General features: G+C 33.9%; 1 protein-coding gene across 6 annotated transcripts in view; it reads right to left on the bottom strand.

The window, feature by feature from the left end:
* Positions 1 to 18822, bottom strand: part of PTPRN2 (protein tyrosine phosphatase receptor type N2) — a 1470018-nt gene that overhangs the window by 39155 nt on the left and 1412041 nt on the right. For all 6 annotated transcript variants that reach the window (XM_074267305.1, XM_074267309.1, XM_074267307.1 and 3 more), the window contains 2 exons: positions 5967 to 6086; positions 4365 to 4531 (listed from right to left, as the gene is read on the bottom strand). In XM_074267305.1, the coding sequence (XP_074123406.1) occupies positions 4365 to 4531; positions 5967 to 6086 (287 nt within the window). The remainder of the gene's footprint in view (positions 1 to 4364; positions 4532 to 5966; positions 6087 to 18822) is intronic.

Here is an 18822-nt window from a genome sequence, read left to right as displayed (position 1 = left end):
CTTTTAAAGACAAAATGAAAAGGCTTTACTTTTTCTTTTCACAGGCTGTGTCTACAAACACCAAAATAATCCATCAAAAAGTAAAAATTCAATCAGTTGTTTTATCTTCAGGACATTAAAAGAAAGGAGGAGGTGACTTTGATTTTTCTTTTCAACAGATTAACCAGTTTCTTCCCACTGAATTCACCATATACATATATTTTGGTATCATCATATTATGGCGCTTGGCTATCAGATCCAATGGCACTGCAAGTGTTCAATGTGAGAATCTTATATTCCCCAAGCACTAAGTGGAAGCACTTTAACAACAGATATTTTGAGAAAAGATAACATATAGTGGGAAAACTTGGATATGAGCACTTACTAGACACTGATAGTTGGCTCTGAGGTTAGTTCCCTATTCTGTGCTGACTCTCCACCAAAAAAGGGAAAATATGTAATATGCATATGCTCAGAGATCTCAAAAAGTGAAAATAGTAAGAAGAGAAAAGGCTCAGTACACAAATTACCAAGACTTAGTTACTCATGATGTGCTACTAACCTGAATGAGGAAAAAAAGAAAGACTTGGGTACTTGGTAATGGTGAAGCTCTCTCACAACTATACCACCAGGAGAATTTTTTAAAGTTGCATTTATATTTGTGATTTGAAAGAAAAGATGATAAGCAAGAAATGAACACTTATTGAAGTTAATAGTACTCCTGTGCAAGAATACCATAAAACTACTTGGCTCTTTGAGTATAAAATGGACCGAGGAAAGTAGATCCACTTGTAAAGTCTTTTTCTCTTTTTTTCCTCATTCAGGTTCATAGGACATTATGAGTTCTACTTCTGATAAATAGATTCTAAACTACCAGAATGGCTTCTGAAGTGGGAAGGCTGCTGGGCCCACCCTACCATACAGGCTAAAATGTATAAAGTCATTTAGAATTTTTTTGGTGATGGTGATATTATTTTCTTTTAGCAGAATCAAACATGCTTACCATTAAATCTTTCTAGAGTTGTTTTATTTTTAAAGGGTTTTCAACTGCAAATGAAAGTTTTTGCCATATATTTTTGAGTAACTGGATCTTTTAACATGTTCGGGGTTACCACCTTAGCTCTGCATTTCAACATCATGTGATATTTCATATTTGACAGCCTCATCCATGTTTTGTGGAAGGAAAACTAAATGTTTATCTGTAGACATCTGTAGACTTAGTAAATGGCCAGGTCTTAACTTTGTTTTTTAGATCGTGCCAAGAATGTTCAACAAAGGCATAATTAAAAAGAGATAAATAGGATAAATATCCACCCTTCGCCAAAATGTGTAGGACACAATTAAAATGTAAGCAGCCATCAGACACAACAGTATCACAGTGTCCAATTTACAGTTGGTCAGCCCCCTTTCCTCTTCCCTGGGAGTTCTATAACAAGACAGCCTCCCTCACTTAGTAATGTTGTTAAAAAGCTAATTACTAGCTAAATATGTCTGTGATTTGCTTTTGCACTCCCGTAATTCCTTTTTTCATTCTATGGCATGTTTAAAATGCTGTTGTCTCTAAGCATGTTGTGACTGGCTGCCTCTGCAGAGTTTAGAAAGGCTTTAGTGTAATTTTAAGAAAAACCTCCTCTAACCCTATTTGGAGAAAAAAAAGAAAAAAAAACAACAACAACTCACAAACAGCCAAAGAGACATGTTGTGTAAATACCACGTGGCATTATTTTCTTAACATTTTATTTACAAGAGATCCAAATACTTGTATTATCACAGCTTGAAAAAAGCACAAAAGAAAACCTTAAAAGCCGATTATCACATATTTCAACACAAGGTTTTTCATCCAGTTGACCTATGATATAGTCTACTGATAAGTTATGAAGATAAATAAGCAATATTCAAGTATCCCATTCCATCCCAGGTTTATACTACTAGAGTAAACGGAAAATTCAACCATAAGCAGAAGGTCTCAAACATTAAGGAAAAAAATGATAATTTTTATATTTAGATCTATACACAGGAGGAATTAACTGAGGAAGAATGATTAGTGATACAAACCAACCCATGGGGTCATTGAGTGGAAAAGAAATCATCATGCAAACCATCAGCAAGCAAAGGTCAGAGGTCGTTAGAGGCTCAGAAAAGGGGTTTCCCACATTGTCCCTGCAGCAGAGTCACAGTTTCCAATGATCACTTTTGTGACTATGCAACTGGGCTCATATTACTAGCTGCAACATCACAAAAATGACACCGGCAACCGCTAATTAGCTGGCAAAATAAGAATTTGTCCATTTTTAAAGTGAGCAGGGTTAGTAGATGTCATTGCACACAGCAAGAAGTGATAGCATAATATATATATTTTAAGCAAAGCCCTCACATGTGATGCTAATTATCTTTTAGCTTAGCAGTTTCTCTTTAAAGTGTAAATGTGCTCCCTCTGGGCTCCGAGAAATATTTAATTACACATATCAGTGCATGACTAACAAGCTAGTTCAGAGCTAGAATGGTTGGTCTATTGTTCAAGATGAAATTAGGATTCTAGTAACATTCAACTGACCAGTGTTTTCAGAAGCAGCCTCACCTCTTCCAACTCTGTAATTTGTGTGCTTATTAAAAAAAAATAACCTCGGCATCTCATGTTTAAGTGGGGTACCTTCTTAGAAAATGAACATTTAGGTCAACATTCAGCCTAATCTGGGAAATCCAGAATTATTTGAAACACAATTCACTAAATAAAAAAATAGAAACTTGATTTCCAAATGAAATTTGCAAAGCTATGAGTTCTTGAATTTTTGTTGCTTTTGGTTATGGTTGTTTTTGATACTTAGTACTATATCTCCATAGACTCTGGGGCAAGGGAATTTCGGGAATCTAACTTTTCTTGATAATGACATATTAAAAATAGAGGGTTGGTTATGTATATGCTCAATTTTATATATGTATATGAATGCATAGACACACACACATATACATATATGTACACACATACACTGAATGTACATTTAGACATTGATATTAAGATGAGTAGCCATCTTTATTGAAATACAGCAATATATCCATCAAGTATGTTTTTTGAGTACTCCATCCCAAAAAACTTACTCTAGGTAAGATTTTAAATAGCATGTCTTAGTAATATTTCTTCCTACAATAAAATGAATTTATATCAAGAAAAGCCATAAATGGTCAAGAAATTAAAATAGGAAAAGTAGCCACTGGTCATGTATTATAATAGAGTTTCCTATAGATTTTTTTTTATCATGCATCAATATTCTTGATCTATAATATACAATTTGTATCTATGAGTAAAGTAACAGTAGCAGAGTTGGCTTTGAATGTGTACTATATGTACAGTATCAAATTTGATTCTCTTTTTGATCTCATTCACATGCTATTTGTCCAAGGTAGTATGTCACATTTTTTTTCCTTAAATAGAACAATCAGTAAAATCAAGTACATCATACTTATAATACAAGTCTAGAACTTACAGATTCAGGAAAATCAAATTTAAGGCTAAAAGTCTACTTTTACTAAAATACCTGATCTTTCATATTTATTTTTTTCTAACTCTTGTTTGTATATGTAGACATACAATGAATGCATTTCAGTCTTCATTCTTCAATTCCTTATTTTCTATTTTTATTTGTAATCTTAAATATTCCTTTAAAGTATGCAGATAAATTTGTTTGAAATGAAGGCAAGACTCAACATACTTCAGGGTTCTGTTGAAACTATCCACAATTTTCAGGTTACCCATTCCTATCCAGTTATCATTAAATAGTAGCCAACACGAAGCAAAAGCTATGGATGATGTGCCAAATATGCTTTGCAATCAACATTTCAGTTGGAGATTTTGTTTTCCTTGTTAATCTCTGCATTTTTAGCACAAAGTGAGTCTAGTCAGACAATTCAGTTAATAAATATTCAAAAGAGACTCCCTCTTTCACTGGGTAATTATCAAAGCCCTGAGGATGGGCAAAAGGCTGAGTAATTTTTTCAAACTGTCATTTTCAAGCTAGTCTTGTTGTTATTATTATTATTTTTAATAGACACTAGTCCATGCTGACTAGACTTATTTGGAATTTGCATCTTTTCCCACTGAGAAATGAGTAGCTTAGAACCTGCACATGATCTTGTATTCTTAATTCATATAATTTTCATAGCAATCTCTAAGTATCTTGGTAACATATATGGACTAAAAAAAATGGGCCTTACATTATCAGAAATGAAAGAGAGACATGGATAAGAGTTGAGTACCCAGTAACACTAAGAATTGATGACCACACATTAACTGAAGAATCTTGCATAAAGTAATTATTGCAAATATTATTCCTTTTAATCAATAATCAGACTATAGATGTCTTAATGTGTTATTATGTACTTTGTTGTACCTGCGGAAATCCAGAAGTGATCTTGTAGAAGAAGGAACTCCTTGGTCATACCAACTAAGGAAATGGAACTGGGTTACGGTCCGGGTTTCATTGGTTTGAAGATTTTTCAAATAAAAGCTTCTCACAAGGAAATCCTCACACCAGATATGTTCAGACACCAGATTTACCTAGATGGAAATTATAATTTAGAGAAGAACACAGAGAGGGTGAAAGGCATCATAAACCTAAAGTACAATTCTGTAACACTTGATTGTAGCTTTGAAGGTTTTAGGAGGAGGGTAGACATGTTAAGTATGAATTTTGTAACCTTTTATAGAACAGAGGAAATCAGTGGAATGATACTGTCCTCTTCTTCCCTGACCAATTAGAACATTGATACATGTGACTAAAGAATCATGTTTAAAAAAATCAATTGGGGCCCTTACAGTTTCTATTATAGAAGTCTTGAAGAAATATCACAAAATAGTTAAAATAGTTGGCCAACAAAAATAACCTGAACAAATATGGCCAAAGTGTCTTATTTAAGTTTCCTCTTAAATAAACCATAGAAATAAGAATTTCCATATGAAAACCCATAAATACAATCTTAAAGTAGTTGCATAAATGAGTATTATATAAATTCATAGAATATTAGAGATGGAAATTAACTAGGAGATTACCTAATCCTATCCCCTCATTTTATAGAAGAAGAAACCTAGTTCCAGACAATGGATCAGTATTCCTCAAATTTAAGACAATAATTCTGACACTATAAATAATTGTTTAACCTCTAAGTTCAACTTTAAAAGTATGCCTCTGGTGTGCATAGTTCTAAATGACTCACCACTGTGAAACTTGGTTATTTTGGCCAATTTTAATAGAAAACTGTAGCTGAGGAATTAGTCTTTTCCTTTCTTTAAATGCTTAAGCTTAAATGTGCATAAGAAACTTAAAAAAGGATATCTGGCTGTAGTTTCTCTTCAAATAAAAAAGTCAAATAATACATATGCAAAACTCTAAATAGCATTGTGTTAAGACTACTTTACCAGGCTGGAGAAATCAATAAATCATTAGAATAATAGCAGGGCTACCCTTTTAAATGAGACTTTTAAAGCTATACTCCATGGGGCCTGTTTAAAAGAACTACCCTGTAGAGGTAAATATGTTTACTATTTTTTTTTCTGTTCAGTATTTGTATTTGTCAAAATTTAGCTTTGAAAAAGACATATTATGAAAGACTTCAGTTACAGAGTTTTATACAATACAGCTATTTTAAGAGCTTAATCTCTATTTATATTGTGAAAATTCCCAGAAAATGCTTATCATTTATATCCTGATGACAGCAAGAAGTGAAGTTCCCAAACCAAGGAAAATTTTATTCCTCTTCTCCTTCATAAAACTTGTTTGTCCCCTTTCAGTTGCTTTTTCTCCAAGAAGAACTCAAGGGATCTCAGTATTCTCCTTGAAACCCTGTGGAAGAGGGCGGCTTGCATCCTTCCCAAATGCAAGTTTATGGTGGGTCCCAGCTTAGGTCAAAGTAGATTAAGTAATATTTGGCTGAGGATGAAATCAATCCACACATTTACTGTCAACTTTACAACCAGATCTATTTTCCTTAAGTACCTCATAGATGTGGTAAAGGTTGGACCCTTCATCTGGCCAATAGTGGTAGCACTGCTTGACTCCATTTTCCGTGAGGGGTGTCAGCATGACAATAACTACACAGCCGTTCTCCCAGACCATCTGCAGACAAAGAAAGACACCGTGGCCACACTGTGACTGCCTAATTACCGCGTGACACGTATAATTACTGCACTCAGAGACACAATCAAAATTTATTCCATTCACAGGAAATTTATTTCATTTTCATTAGACACTTTTACTCTGCAGCTGCTTTCAAATCTCTGAATAAAATGGGACCATATTTTGCATGCTTCCATGAGATATTAAAAAAAAATTTCCAATGAATTCATTCCATGCTTTAAAAAAAAAAATCTCTGTTCTATGTTCAGCTGTTTGGCTTTCCAACTTTTGATCTGGAAAGGAAACTTTCTATAATGCTGCATAAAATATACAGCATGGTAGCTGATGTAGCATGTTGTAGAGGAGCTCCTTTCTCAATGTAAAACAAACAAACATTTGACACGCCTAGTTTGGGGTTGTTGAGATTTTCTAAGTCTTGAAAGCAGTTGGCTTGGTTGATCTACAAAGGATCATAATATTTCTAGATAATCTGAGGTTAGGTCCTAAGCTGTTTCTTTGAAAAGAAAAGTGAACTCAGAAAACAGCATCAAAAAATTCTATCTCCTCATGGTCATACTCTCCAAACTAAAGCAAATCCATAAGGATAGCCACCTATGGGGAAAAATAAGTACCAAAGAAATATCTATAAAATTATTGTATAGAAAAACCAAAACAAGCAAAAATGGCCCTATAGTAATGAGCTCCAAATACAGCTTACAACTGTGTGAACACCCGCCTAGGAATTAATACTTAACAACAGCATAATCACTAAAGACCATTATTATTATGGGTATCCTGACTTTATATTTGCTGACTTTTATTAGCATATTAAATTACAGAATGAAAAGGAACCTGCCTTTTTTTTTTTTTAAACAAAGGGTTACATTAACTTCAGAGAAATATTTATAAGCAACTACATTTAGATGTAAATTTAGTAAAAACCAAAAGGGCTCCTATTTCTTTTAAATGCACAGAGATGATAATCCAATTAGGTTCTTTCCCCCTCTCCCTCTTTTTTCTTTTAAAGCTACAAAATATTTCTCAAATACAAATGCTTTTTCTTCATTGCTATTAAGCCCTCCCCTTTAAATTATATTTTATAAATCAGGCACATGCCTAATATTTTTCTCTTTTAATATTGATTTATATTCCCATGTGATATAAATAGTCAATATCCTTAAGGCACTTGATTGTGTATCATTTAGATTGGAATTTAATGTAAGCCAGTGAAGTATTTAAGGAAAAAGTCCACAAATAAATGTGAATTACACTCAGTCCCATTTCCTTCTTGCAAATCCAACAATAAGATAAGAATTCAAAACATGTGTCTTATTTTGAGCTATCCAGGCTTTAAAACTAGTTCCACTAAATCGGTACTTTCATCACATAACAATTTAATGTGCCTTCAGAAGGTATAGAAGCTCATTGAAGCCATTACGAAAATGAGGAGAAACACAGATTTTATGAGTGTAATAAAAATACAATGATCTAGACCATAAACTAATCATCTAGCACTCTGCTTGTGCCACCCAAGTGTAACATTATAAAGCCCACTCATTTAAAGAGGAATCCTTGCAGTTGGGCAACATCTTTCATTGGTTCAAACACATAGCATTTCATTACTGAGGGCCTGCCTGGCTCTCTAAAGATTTGGTTAAGATTAAATCCAAATGAAACTTAATTTAAACAAACAATTTCAAAGGCACTCTTGGGTATAATATATCTTTTTAGGTCACTGTGCATAAAAGCAGAAAGAGAATTTTACTAAATCAAACAAACGGGAAGCCCATTTGGGTATCAATATTGCTATTCAGTTCATGGTAAGGATTAGCCTCTTCATTTCTTACTATTTGAAATATTTTTTATCAACAGAAACTGGAACCTACTCCAGTACTGAAAGTTAGTGCATCCATCCATCTCTCTCTCTCTCTCTCTCTCTCTCTCTCTCTCTCTCTCTCTCTCTCTCTCTCTCTCTCTCCCTCCCTCCCTCCCTCCCTCCTCCCTTCCTTTTCTCCTTCCTTCCCTCCCTCTCTCCCTCCCTCCATATATATATTAAACTTTTTTTTTTTTAACTATTCTAAGATATGATTTTTAGCTGGACAAGTTTCAGGAAACATACTACAAAGAGCTTTCTAAATTGGAATTTGGGAGAATGGAAGATGCCAGTTACTCAAAAATTCTGGTTAATTCAGTTAACACATGCTATCCTAGGAGTTTTTCCTAACTGCATTCTTCCTCTCTATCCCTTACTCCCATGCAGCCTTGCTCTATTTTTTTAGATCTAAGGGTTAATGAAAGAGCAATGACTTACAAATGCAAATTATTATTGCAAAAATTTCCTCTGAGATAGGAGATGATAATTTGTTTTCTCTTTTAGGAACCATGATTCAATTTTAACATTCAATTCAATAAACAATTATTAAGCACTTAAGATGTACAAGACATTGTGTTTGCCACTTCCCATCATACTACACTTGATTGGTGAGAGTTCACTATCTTTATCTTGGTCCCAGACCCACCATGCAGTCTAGCCCTCTTTTCCCATGTCTACTAGGTGACTACTCATTCCTCTTCAACTTTTATCTCTTGTTCAGTAATCAAGTCAATACCACCATTTTGGGGAGAATCTGTTACTTCATTACCTATGATTCTATTTACCATCCCTATGATTTCCAACACCAAAGCATCATTTCCGTATCTTATGTCTCTTTTATTATAAGTTCTTTGAGGGCAAAAATTGTCTTCCTCTTGTATTTGTAGCCCTACCACTTAATACAATGCCTGGTACATTATAAGCCCTTAATAAATTCATTCATGCATTTCATAGTAGATAGAAAGAAGAGAAATAGCAACATTTCTGTCTTTCAGGAGCTTAAAATTGAAAACTATCTAGTGGGATAGTAAATAAAACCCTTTATCAACCAACCAGTCTTAATACAACCAATCCAATGATAATATAGTTTCATTCAGTAATGACTACAAGATTCAGGAATTGCACTGGATGATATTAGATAGAAATGTCTGTTCTCAGAGCCATCTCGTTGGTACATATTAGATAATGGCACATTTACTAAATTTATCAGATGGGCAAAATAAAAAGAGTATTCCAGAGGGACCCATAGCATTCTAGAGCATTGTATGAGGTTGGCTATCTTATCTTTCAAATTAAAGTGCCCCCTAGATGTCCATCAACTGGGCAATAGCTGAACAAGTTGTGGTATATGAATCTGATAGAATACTATTGTGTTGTAAGAAATAAAGAACAGGCTGATTTCAGAAAAGCCTAAAAAGACTTAATGAACTGATATTGAGTCAAGTAAGCAGAAACAAGAGAACAGTGTAAACAATAATAAAAACATTGTGTGATGATCAACTATGATAGACTTACCCTTTCTCAGCAATATAATGATCCAAGATAATTTCAAAAGACTCATGATAAAAATGTTACCCACATTCAGAGAAAGAACTATAGAGTCTGAATGCATATTGAAGCATTCTGTTTTCAGTTTTTTCTTTCTTGTGATTTTCCCTTTTATTCTGATTCTTCTTTCACGTCATGATTAATGTGGAAATATGGTTTCTTTAGCTTTTTATTTTCAAAATACATGCATAGTTTTCAACATTCACCCTTGTGAAACTATGTATTCCAATTTTTCTCCTTCCCTTCCCCCACTCCTCCCTTAGACAGCAAGTAATCCAATATATATTAAACAAGTGCAATTCTTCTATACATATTTCAACAAATATACTGCACAAGAGAATTCGGATCAAAAAAAGGAATAAAAATGAGAAAGACAACAAAAAGCAAGGAAATAACAACAGAAAAGGTGAAAATATTATGTTGTGATCCATGCTCAGTCTCCACAGTCCTCTCTCTGGGTGCAGATGGTTCTCTATCACAAGACCAATGGAATTGGTCTGAATCACCTCATTATTGAAAAGAATCAAGTCCGTCACAACTGATCATCACGAAATCTTGTTAATGTGTACAATCTTCTCTTGATTCTACTCATTTCACTCAGCATCAGTTCATGAAATTTCTGAAATGATCCTGCTGGTCATTTCTTAAAGAACAATTAATTAAAGAACAATAATATTCTATCACATTCATCTACCATAACTTATACAGTTATTCACCATCTGAGGGGAATCCACTCAGTTTCCAGTTCCAGTACAAAAAAGACTGCTACAAACATATAGATATATTTAATATGACTGTACGTGTTCAATCCATATAAGATTGTTTGTCATCTTGGAGAAGGAAAAGGTACAGGAAAGGGAGAAAAAATTTGGAATTCAATCTCATTAAAGTGAATGTTGAAAATTATCTGTATGTGTGATTGGGAAAAAATAAAATACTATTAAGTGAGGGGGGAAAGTACCTTCTTTTCTCTGGTCAAAAATAAAACAATGCTCCCCTTCTCTCCCCTCCCCTCCAAGTCTACCATCACACCAAAATAAAATCTTTGAAAATAGGGCTTAAGGTTTTCTGGATTTGGTACTAGAATTTTGCATAAGAAAAATCCAAGACTGGCTCTTTTTAGTATGGGGATAATGTGACTTACAGACTTCTGTAATGTTTAAATTTATTTACTCTGCATTTATTATGTGCCTTCTGTGAGCAGACACTGAGTATAAAATGATTTCTCTCAACTGAAGAAATTGCTATTGCTACTCTCCAACCAAAGGTGTGCGTTCTATAAATCCAAAATAGAGATTGTTATTAACATAAAGAAGTCATGTTTTTGCATTCATTTATTATAGGAAGAGAGAAAAATATCATGTCAGGGAGAAGAATCAGTTCGATTTAACATTGGATGCTGGCTATATCTACAGAGCACCAACACAACCAGTTAGAAAAGAAAATTAGCCAGTTGGTCGTTTGGTCTAAATGATGAAAAATAACTAGTTTAACCTACTATTTCACCAAACTGACTGGTAACTTCATTACTCTTTCTCACTTCTATCTCCTCTCTTTATCCATCATTTTTCTGATCCCCCAAATCAAAAGAAAATTACAGGGGAGGAAAATTTCTTCAGTTTTAAAATACACCTCATAGGTTTAGAACAAACCTTTAGAACAGACTTCTTTAAGGTGATGACATTGCCAAAAACAAAAACTCAAAATTTCCCTAGCAAATGTGTAGTGAAAACATTAAAGCTTTTGAAATTACAGCAAGATCTCATTCACTGAATAGAAGATGTCTGAATTCATGGAAAAAGTAAATCATTGAATATCATAAAAGTACACTCGGATATATTTTAGTATATATAGACACGCCAGTAATTCAAATAAATGGTAACAATGAATTTCCAAGTCAAGGTCCCATGGGGCCTGATTCAATCAGCCCTTTAGTTGTTTGCAAGAAAATGGATGCTGTTAAAGTATTTGAAAACAGATTGTTCTCTAGAGTAAGTTAAGCATTTCCTCTCTCTCCCTTACCATGATCTTGTTCACATTTGCTTCATAGACCGTGCAGAGGCCTATTTTAGTCCAGCCCTGTTAGAATGACCTTAAATTCCAAATTAGTGAGGTTTCACTGTATTGGGCACCTTATTTGTTGGTTGACATGACTGACATAGTACCAGATAGATGTGACAGATCTGGGCATTCTGATTTGCTGCCACCTGTCTATATAGCCTTTTGAGGGCAGAGGTCTTAAAACCTTGATCCTGCCTTATCAGGAGCAATTTCTCAGCAAGCTTAGCAATTACATCTCCTGAATTTTTGATTATACTATAGTCACAGTCACCCTAAACAATCAGCACTCTGGTAATGACACTCAAGGTCATATGGAGGCCACTTCAGTCTCAAGTTATTATATTTCTGTATTTTTAGGAATATGTTTTGTTAAAGTTTATTTACATTATTCCTCTTTATAGAATATAAGATCCTTGAGGGCAGGAGGTGTATTCTTTTTGTCTTTGCATCTAAGTCCCTGACAAGTGGTATATACAAAATACATGATTACTTGTTGAATTCATTAAGCAGTTTTAACTATATTTTAGAAAGAAGTAAATATGATCCTGTTCAAACATTCAGATATATCCATTCATCTAATTTTTTTAATCTCTTAGACATACCATAGCAAGAAATTCAGTTTAGAACTCTGCATTGATTGTCAATAAAAATAGACAAAGGAAAACCCACCTTATTATATACAATGTCCAGCCCAGGTATGAAGCAAAAAATGAATTTATAATAAATAGCAGTAACTACATCTGGAATGTTTTCCCTCTAGCAACAACATAAGAGTTGCCCAAGGAGATGGAGGTGGGGGGAGGAACTTTTAAATGTAACACACTTGCAATTTTATTGAAAACTATACTAAGCTTCTTTTTCAAGTACAACAGACTCAATATGTTTTAGTATGCCTACTGTGAGTTTTAGGGATTTTCATGGTAAGCACAAATACTCATAAGCCAGATTTTTTTTAAACAAATAGTTGTACAATTACTATTGATGTATTTATTCTCAATAACTTGACATGTATATTAAGTTACCTGGGCCCCAGGGAGCATTGTTGTTTATGAACTCTCTCCTCAGCCTATTTTCATGTTCCAAATTAAATATACATATTTTACACCTTAGATATAAGTGGCACTTTTAGGCTGCCATGCTCTTCAAGATGAGTACCCATTAAGAATGCATCAAGTTCTATGCCAAAAGAAGAAAAAAGGACTGTGAATCAAAACCATACATGAAAGCTGAAAATTCAGTAGGGCTTTAGCTATGATACAAAAGAAGAGTAAGCAGAAGATATTCAGGCATTTTTGTCTCATTTTCACTGTAGGTTAATTTCAAAATTTTCAGATGGGTTAGGTAAAAAGCACAAGGACTAAAGTCCTTTTAAATGTATTTTCTTTAAAAATGGCCACTGTTGCCTAGACCTGAATTGGAATTCTGCTAGATACACCCTGGGCAAATGGTTTAGTTTCCTGGGGCATCAATTTATTTAACTGTGAAAATGGGATAATTATAGCACCTTGGTTATAATACTTCTCAGATCTTAACAAGCTTTATAAACATGGATTATTATAATTTCATTACTACTACTACCACTACCCAATTGTGGTCTAGAGATAAACAGGACTTGGAACTAAACATCCATTGACTCAAATTTTCTATATTCCTATTTTTAGTGAGAAAAAGAGGTAGTGAGAAAGCAACTCTTCTGATAGTTCCTTTCTCAGGAAAATGGTGAAGTCGGCAGTTGTCTTTGTGACCTCCACCTTTTGTTCTGACACCATTTCCCTACTTACTAATGCTTCTTCTTCCCAAGGGCTCTCAAGCTGTACTACTATCCTCTTAGAATTGGAGGAAAGTTATTGAATAAACTCACATTAAAATATTGTTTGTTGTTCCATTGTTTTTCAGTCATCTTCAATTCTTCATAACTCTTTTTGGTATTTTTTTGGGCGAGGATATTAGAATAGTTTGCCATTTCCTTCTCTAGCTCATTTTACAGATGAAAAAAACTAAGGCAAATGTAGTTAAATTACTTACCTATAGTCACACAGACAGTGAGTATTTGAGGCTGGATTTGAATTTAGGAAGATGAGTCTTCCTAACTCAAAAAACAGCATTCTATCCACTTTAACCCACTACCTGCTCTACACTTACTTGAGTTAAAATCTTTTTTAAATCATAGGTTGAAGGATAAATTACTTCAAAATTCAAATGAAAAAGGCATAACTCATATACCAAAGGAAGTCTAAGATGGAACTATAGAATGGTCTATAGTTACCAAAATATTCACAGCAACATTTTCGGATATAGTAAAGGATCTGAACCAAAGTATTGGGGAATGGCTAGGCAAACGTGGTATGCTATTGTGAAGGAATATTGCTCTGCATTAAGAAATCATGAATATAAAAAACTGTGAAAAACACAGGAAAACTTTGATTATCTGACAGTGCCGTTAAGTAGAACAAGGAAAGTGATGCACAAACAATGGGAACCCTGAAATTGATATTTAGAAATGATGTCCAAGCTTAGTCCAAGAGAAGAACTGTGAAAATACATCTCCTTTACTTCCACAGCAGAGATTGGGAAATATGATTATGGAATATTGCTAATAACATCAGATACAGCTGATCACCAGCTAATTTTGTTGACATATTTTGCTTCTTTCTTTGCATTTTAAATCTTTGTTATGAGAGATGACTCTCTAGAGAGGGGAGGAAGAGGAATTAATTCAGAAGTGAATATAATATAAAAATAAGAGGCATCAATATAAATGAGACAAAAAATAAAGAACAGGGGATTTAAGTGAACTGCAAACTCACTGAGTTGACATTATGATAAAGCACCTCCAAAATGCTAATGTAGTATTATCAGAAGTATAGTATCCAGAATTAGGGAAGTTAAAGACATCTCAGGTTATAGAGTTTACCTGGAGAAGATCTATTGTGAGAATAGAAAGAGTTTAAATTTTGCTATAGGAGGATTACTTGAAAGAACTTGGGATGTTTACTATGGAGAAGAGAAGACTTTTGAATATATGAAGAGTTTTCATGCTAATTAGACCAGATTGATTGTATTTGGCTCCTAATGGATGGAGCAGAATGAATAGGTGGAATTTATGAAGAGGCAGATTTTGTTTGTCATGACAAGTGTTCTAACAATTAGAGTTAAGTAGAACTGGAATGGGACATCCCTAAAAGTGAATTTTCCACTAGAAGATCTTCATGAAAAGTCTACTTTTTTATTTTTTGGTGGGGGGGAAATGTCATAGTGGGAGCTCATGTTCCATCTAAGAGTGGGACTAAATCATTGCTGAGTTCCCTTCCAACTCTAGCTTTCCATGAGCTCATTGTACCTAGAACAAAGCCTTGTGCAAAGTATGTTCTCAATCAATATTGGATGAATTGAATCGAAGAAAGAGTACTGGCAGAGCAAACAATTTCTTTAAGTTGTCTAAGACGTTGTGTCAGAAGAGGCTGTGTCTCATTGCCAGAAAGATGAAATGTTAGTTTACTTATAACTGCTGCTTAGTGAGATTTTCATGAATAATGTGAGGGCAGATATATGATCTCCTAAACCTGTACTTCTTATCTGAATCAGACATCATTAAATGCCTCCTGCCCTTAAAAAATAAAAATGAAGAATTTGAAATATTTGTTGTCTATAATAGTCACTTAAAATTAATCATGTACTGCCTCAAGGTATATCATGTATTATACTTTGTTGATTATTATTTAGTTAATCACCTTTATAGTCATTGATTTTCATCTTGTCTTTCTAATTAGATTGCAAATCCCAATTAGATTAGATTATGGACAGGGGATCTGGCTTATACTTTTTCACATTTCCCACTCTTCTAAACACTATGTCTTATTTAATATTATTATATGCTTAATAAATGTTTAAATAGTTAAATTAAGACTACTACTTCTAAACAATTCAGGATGCATTAACCATCATTAAGCCAAAAAAAAGCCAGAATATTTTAAAACAAGTGGATAGTAGATCTGGACTTTATTATAGGTTAAAGTTGATAAATTCATATTAATAATAAATATTAATTAAACAGTAATTGAATATTCATGCTTATTCATGTGACCTAGGGGTGCCTCATTTTGCACCTTTTGTCTTTCTTCCTCTCTATTAGGCATTATAAGAAATCCAGCCAAGAGAGGTAATAACTTTTAATAATTGAATTTGTTTGGAAAGGCAGCATATTTTACTGAACAGATTGGATGAGACTAAAAAATTGGAAGGCAAGAGTCCTAATCTTGGTAGCCCTCCCTCTTTTGTGTTATCTAATAAGAATCTCTCCTAGGGAATGGAGAATTAGGGTAATTATATAACTTCACAATGCAGACTTATATTCATATGTATATAGTTACTACTCTTATTTTTAGGCAGCATATGGAAATAATCTTACTTGCAAAGCAGTTGGCTTTAATTTCCATGTAGCACAGTAGCTGACAAATAGATGCTTTAATAAATGCTTGCTTGATTTGATGAAGTTTAAAAAGATTCCTATAGCTCAAAAGGAAATTCAAATAATAATAATAATAAACATTTATTTAGCACTTGAAAGTTTGCAGAGAACTTTACAAATATCATCACACAATCCTCATAACTATGGGAAGTAGTTGCTGTTATTGTTCCCTTTTCCCAAGGAAAAATTCTTCAAACTTTATATTTTCTATTTTTTTTCCTGTCCACTTATCCACCTATTTAATTCAAACACATTGAGCATTTCCTTTGTCTAAGACATTGTGTCAGAAGAGTCTTTCCTACCAAAACTGGAACAAAATCTGTCTCTCATTGGGAGAACCAGAGGAGTCAATAATTTTTGACTTACCTTAATGACAATTTCACCCTTAAAAAGGCAGAGACACCAACAGAGGTAAATTCCATTCTGGATTAGGGTCTCCCTAACAAAGAAGAACTGGTTGGAGAGGAAAAAATGAAGGGAACTGGGGGATGAAAGTGTCTACTCCATTTTGCCATTTGTAAGAGAGAAGAGATTTGAAATCTAAGTTTAATCTGACAGGAACCCTCAATTTCAGGAGAGGAGATTTCAAAGGGTTTAGAGAAAAGATAGCTAGGCCCCTATGGATTTAAACTCTGCAGGGGAAAGGTAGACTAGAAGGACAGGGATTCTCTCAGGGATGAAATTCTGAAGACACAAAAATAAATAATTCTGAGAAGGAAAAAGGTGAATTGTCTAAAAAGACCAATGTGAATGCAAGTCAAGAAACATGAATTTTAAAAAGCCAAATGCAGAAGATGGAAACATGGGAGGTAATAGATGATTACAAAAGCACAGCACAAACCTGTGAGGATAACGTCAGGAGTGTGAAATATACAATGAGCTGAGGAAGGTAAGGAAAGCTCAAGGAAAGGAAGGAAAGTGCAGGGAAAATAAAAGTATCTGGGATTATAAAATTTGTTGCTATATTGGAAAAAAGATCAGAGAAGGGACAAGAACAGCACTAATGGTGGGAGCTATGCTTATCTCTTACTTTGCAGTTGTTTTCTCTTCCAAGAATGCTCTTTTGATGGGAAAGAACAGGAAAAAATTGGGTATGAGGGAGTTTATAACCAATATTAATAGGGCAATATTAGCAAAGTATTGAACTACCCTTAATAAACTCAAGTCATTTGGCCCAAATTAGGAACATTTGAAGTTACAAAAATGACTGGTATGGACATTTGGGAGCTTGGAGGGGGGAGGTATTAGTGCCAGTGCTGTTTGCAGAGAAATCTTATAGAGAAAGAAGGTTCTACATAGTTGAAGAAGGGTGAATGTTCTGATTTTTTTTAAAAAGGTAAATAAATGGAGTCTGCAAAGTATAGGTCAATGAGTTTGCCATTGATTCCTGACATGTTAGTGGATAACCATCCCTTTGTTAATACATTCTATCTAGAAAAGAACATAGTATAGAAAGAACCAGTATGATTTACTCGAAAATAAGTCACTTCATTAATGATGAAGCATTTGCTTACCTACCTTCTGAATGAGAGGTGATATGCAGAATGAGACGCACCTTTTTGGACATATATGGGAATTTATTTTACTTTTTTATATTTATTGGTTACAAAGACTAAGAGAAGAAAAAGACTGATAGTTTTTTAAAAATTAATTAAAAATAGATAAGCCAATTTTCTCTGGGAGAAGTTTATCAAATGGGTCCATAAGGGAATTGTTCTAAGTATAGTTTATATAGGTCTTAGTAAAGTATTTTTAATAAGTCTCTCCTATCACACTTGTGGAAAAGATGGAGGCATGTAGAAAATAGCACAATTAAGTGGGTTCAGAACTAGATAAACTCAAAAGCAAAGATTTGAATTGTCTTCAGTGGAGTTCCTTAGGGATCTTTGGACCCGTGGCACTTAACATTTTTGCCAATAGACTGGTTAAAGGCTTGGATTGCAAATTTATAAAAACTGAAGTTGATGTAAAGCTGGAAATGCTAGTTAAAATATTGATGACAGTATGGGATTTAACAAGCTAAAAGATCAAATTTAATGTGATAAATCTAACATCTACTTGGGTTAAAAATAAGCTTTACAAATATAAAAGCAGAGAGCCATTAATAGAAACTAGATTTCTGAAGAAATATCTGGGAATGTTAATGGACTGCAAACTCAATGTGAGTCACCAGGGGATGGGACAGCTAAGAAAGCTAATCAGATTTCAAGGCTTCATTAAGAGAAGCATAGTGTCCAGGACTAGGGAGGTGACAGGACTATTATACTCTATCTCCTTCGGACCACATTTGAAATGTCATAGTTCCACACAGCTCATTTAAACAAGGTCACAGATAAGCTGGAGGATATTCAAAGGAAAAGTACGAGAATGGTAAAAATCCTTCCAAATGTTCTGTATTTTAAAAAATCAGAGAGTTTTAAAGCTGGAATGTTTGGAATCCAAACTTTTAACCTACACAATTATATTCTTTACAATATGGCTAATAAACCTCTGCTTGAGTATTTCTAGTGACAGGTTTTACTATTTTCAAGGATATATTTTTCTTTTTTGTTGGACCTTTTCTTTTTCCTTTGAATCAAAATCTATTGTCAGGATTTTTCACCTACTGATTGTCTCTAGTTTTATCCTCTGGAACAGGAAAAACACTGGATTTAGAGTCAGTTCATCAAAAGTCACATTTGGTTTGGACCTTCAATTTTTCTAGATGACATTCTTTCACATATTTGAAGACAACCATCACATCTCACCTTAGCTTTTGTCTTCTGTAAGATCAACATCCTATGTTC

Source organism: Sminthopsis crassicaudata, chromosome 5, assembly GCF_048593235.1.
Source record: "Sminthopsis crassicaudata isolate SCR6 chromosome 5, ASM4859323v1, whole genome shotgun sequence".
NCBI classification, from domain to species: domain Eukaryota; kingdom Metazoa; phylum Chordata; class Mammalia; order Dasyuromorphia; family Dasyuridae; genus Sminthopsis; species Sminthopsis crassicaudata.
This window is presented reverse-complemented; position numbering and strand designations above follow the sequence as displayed.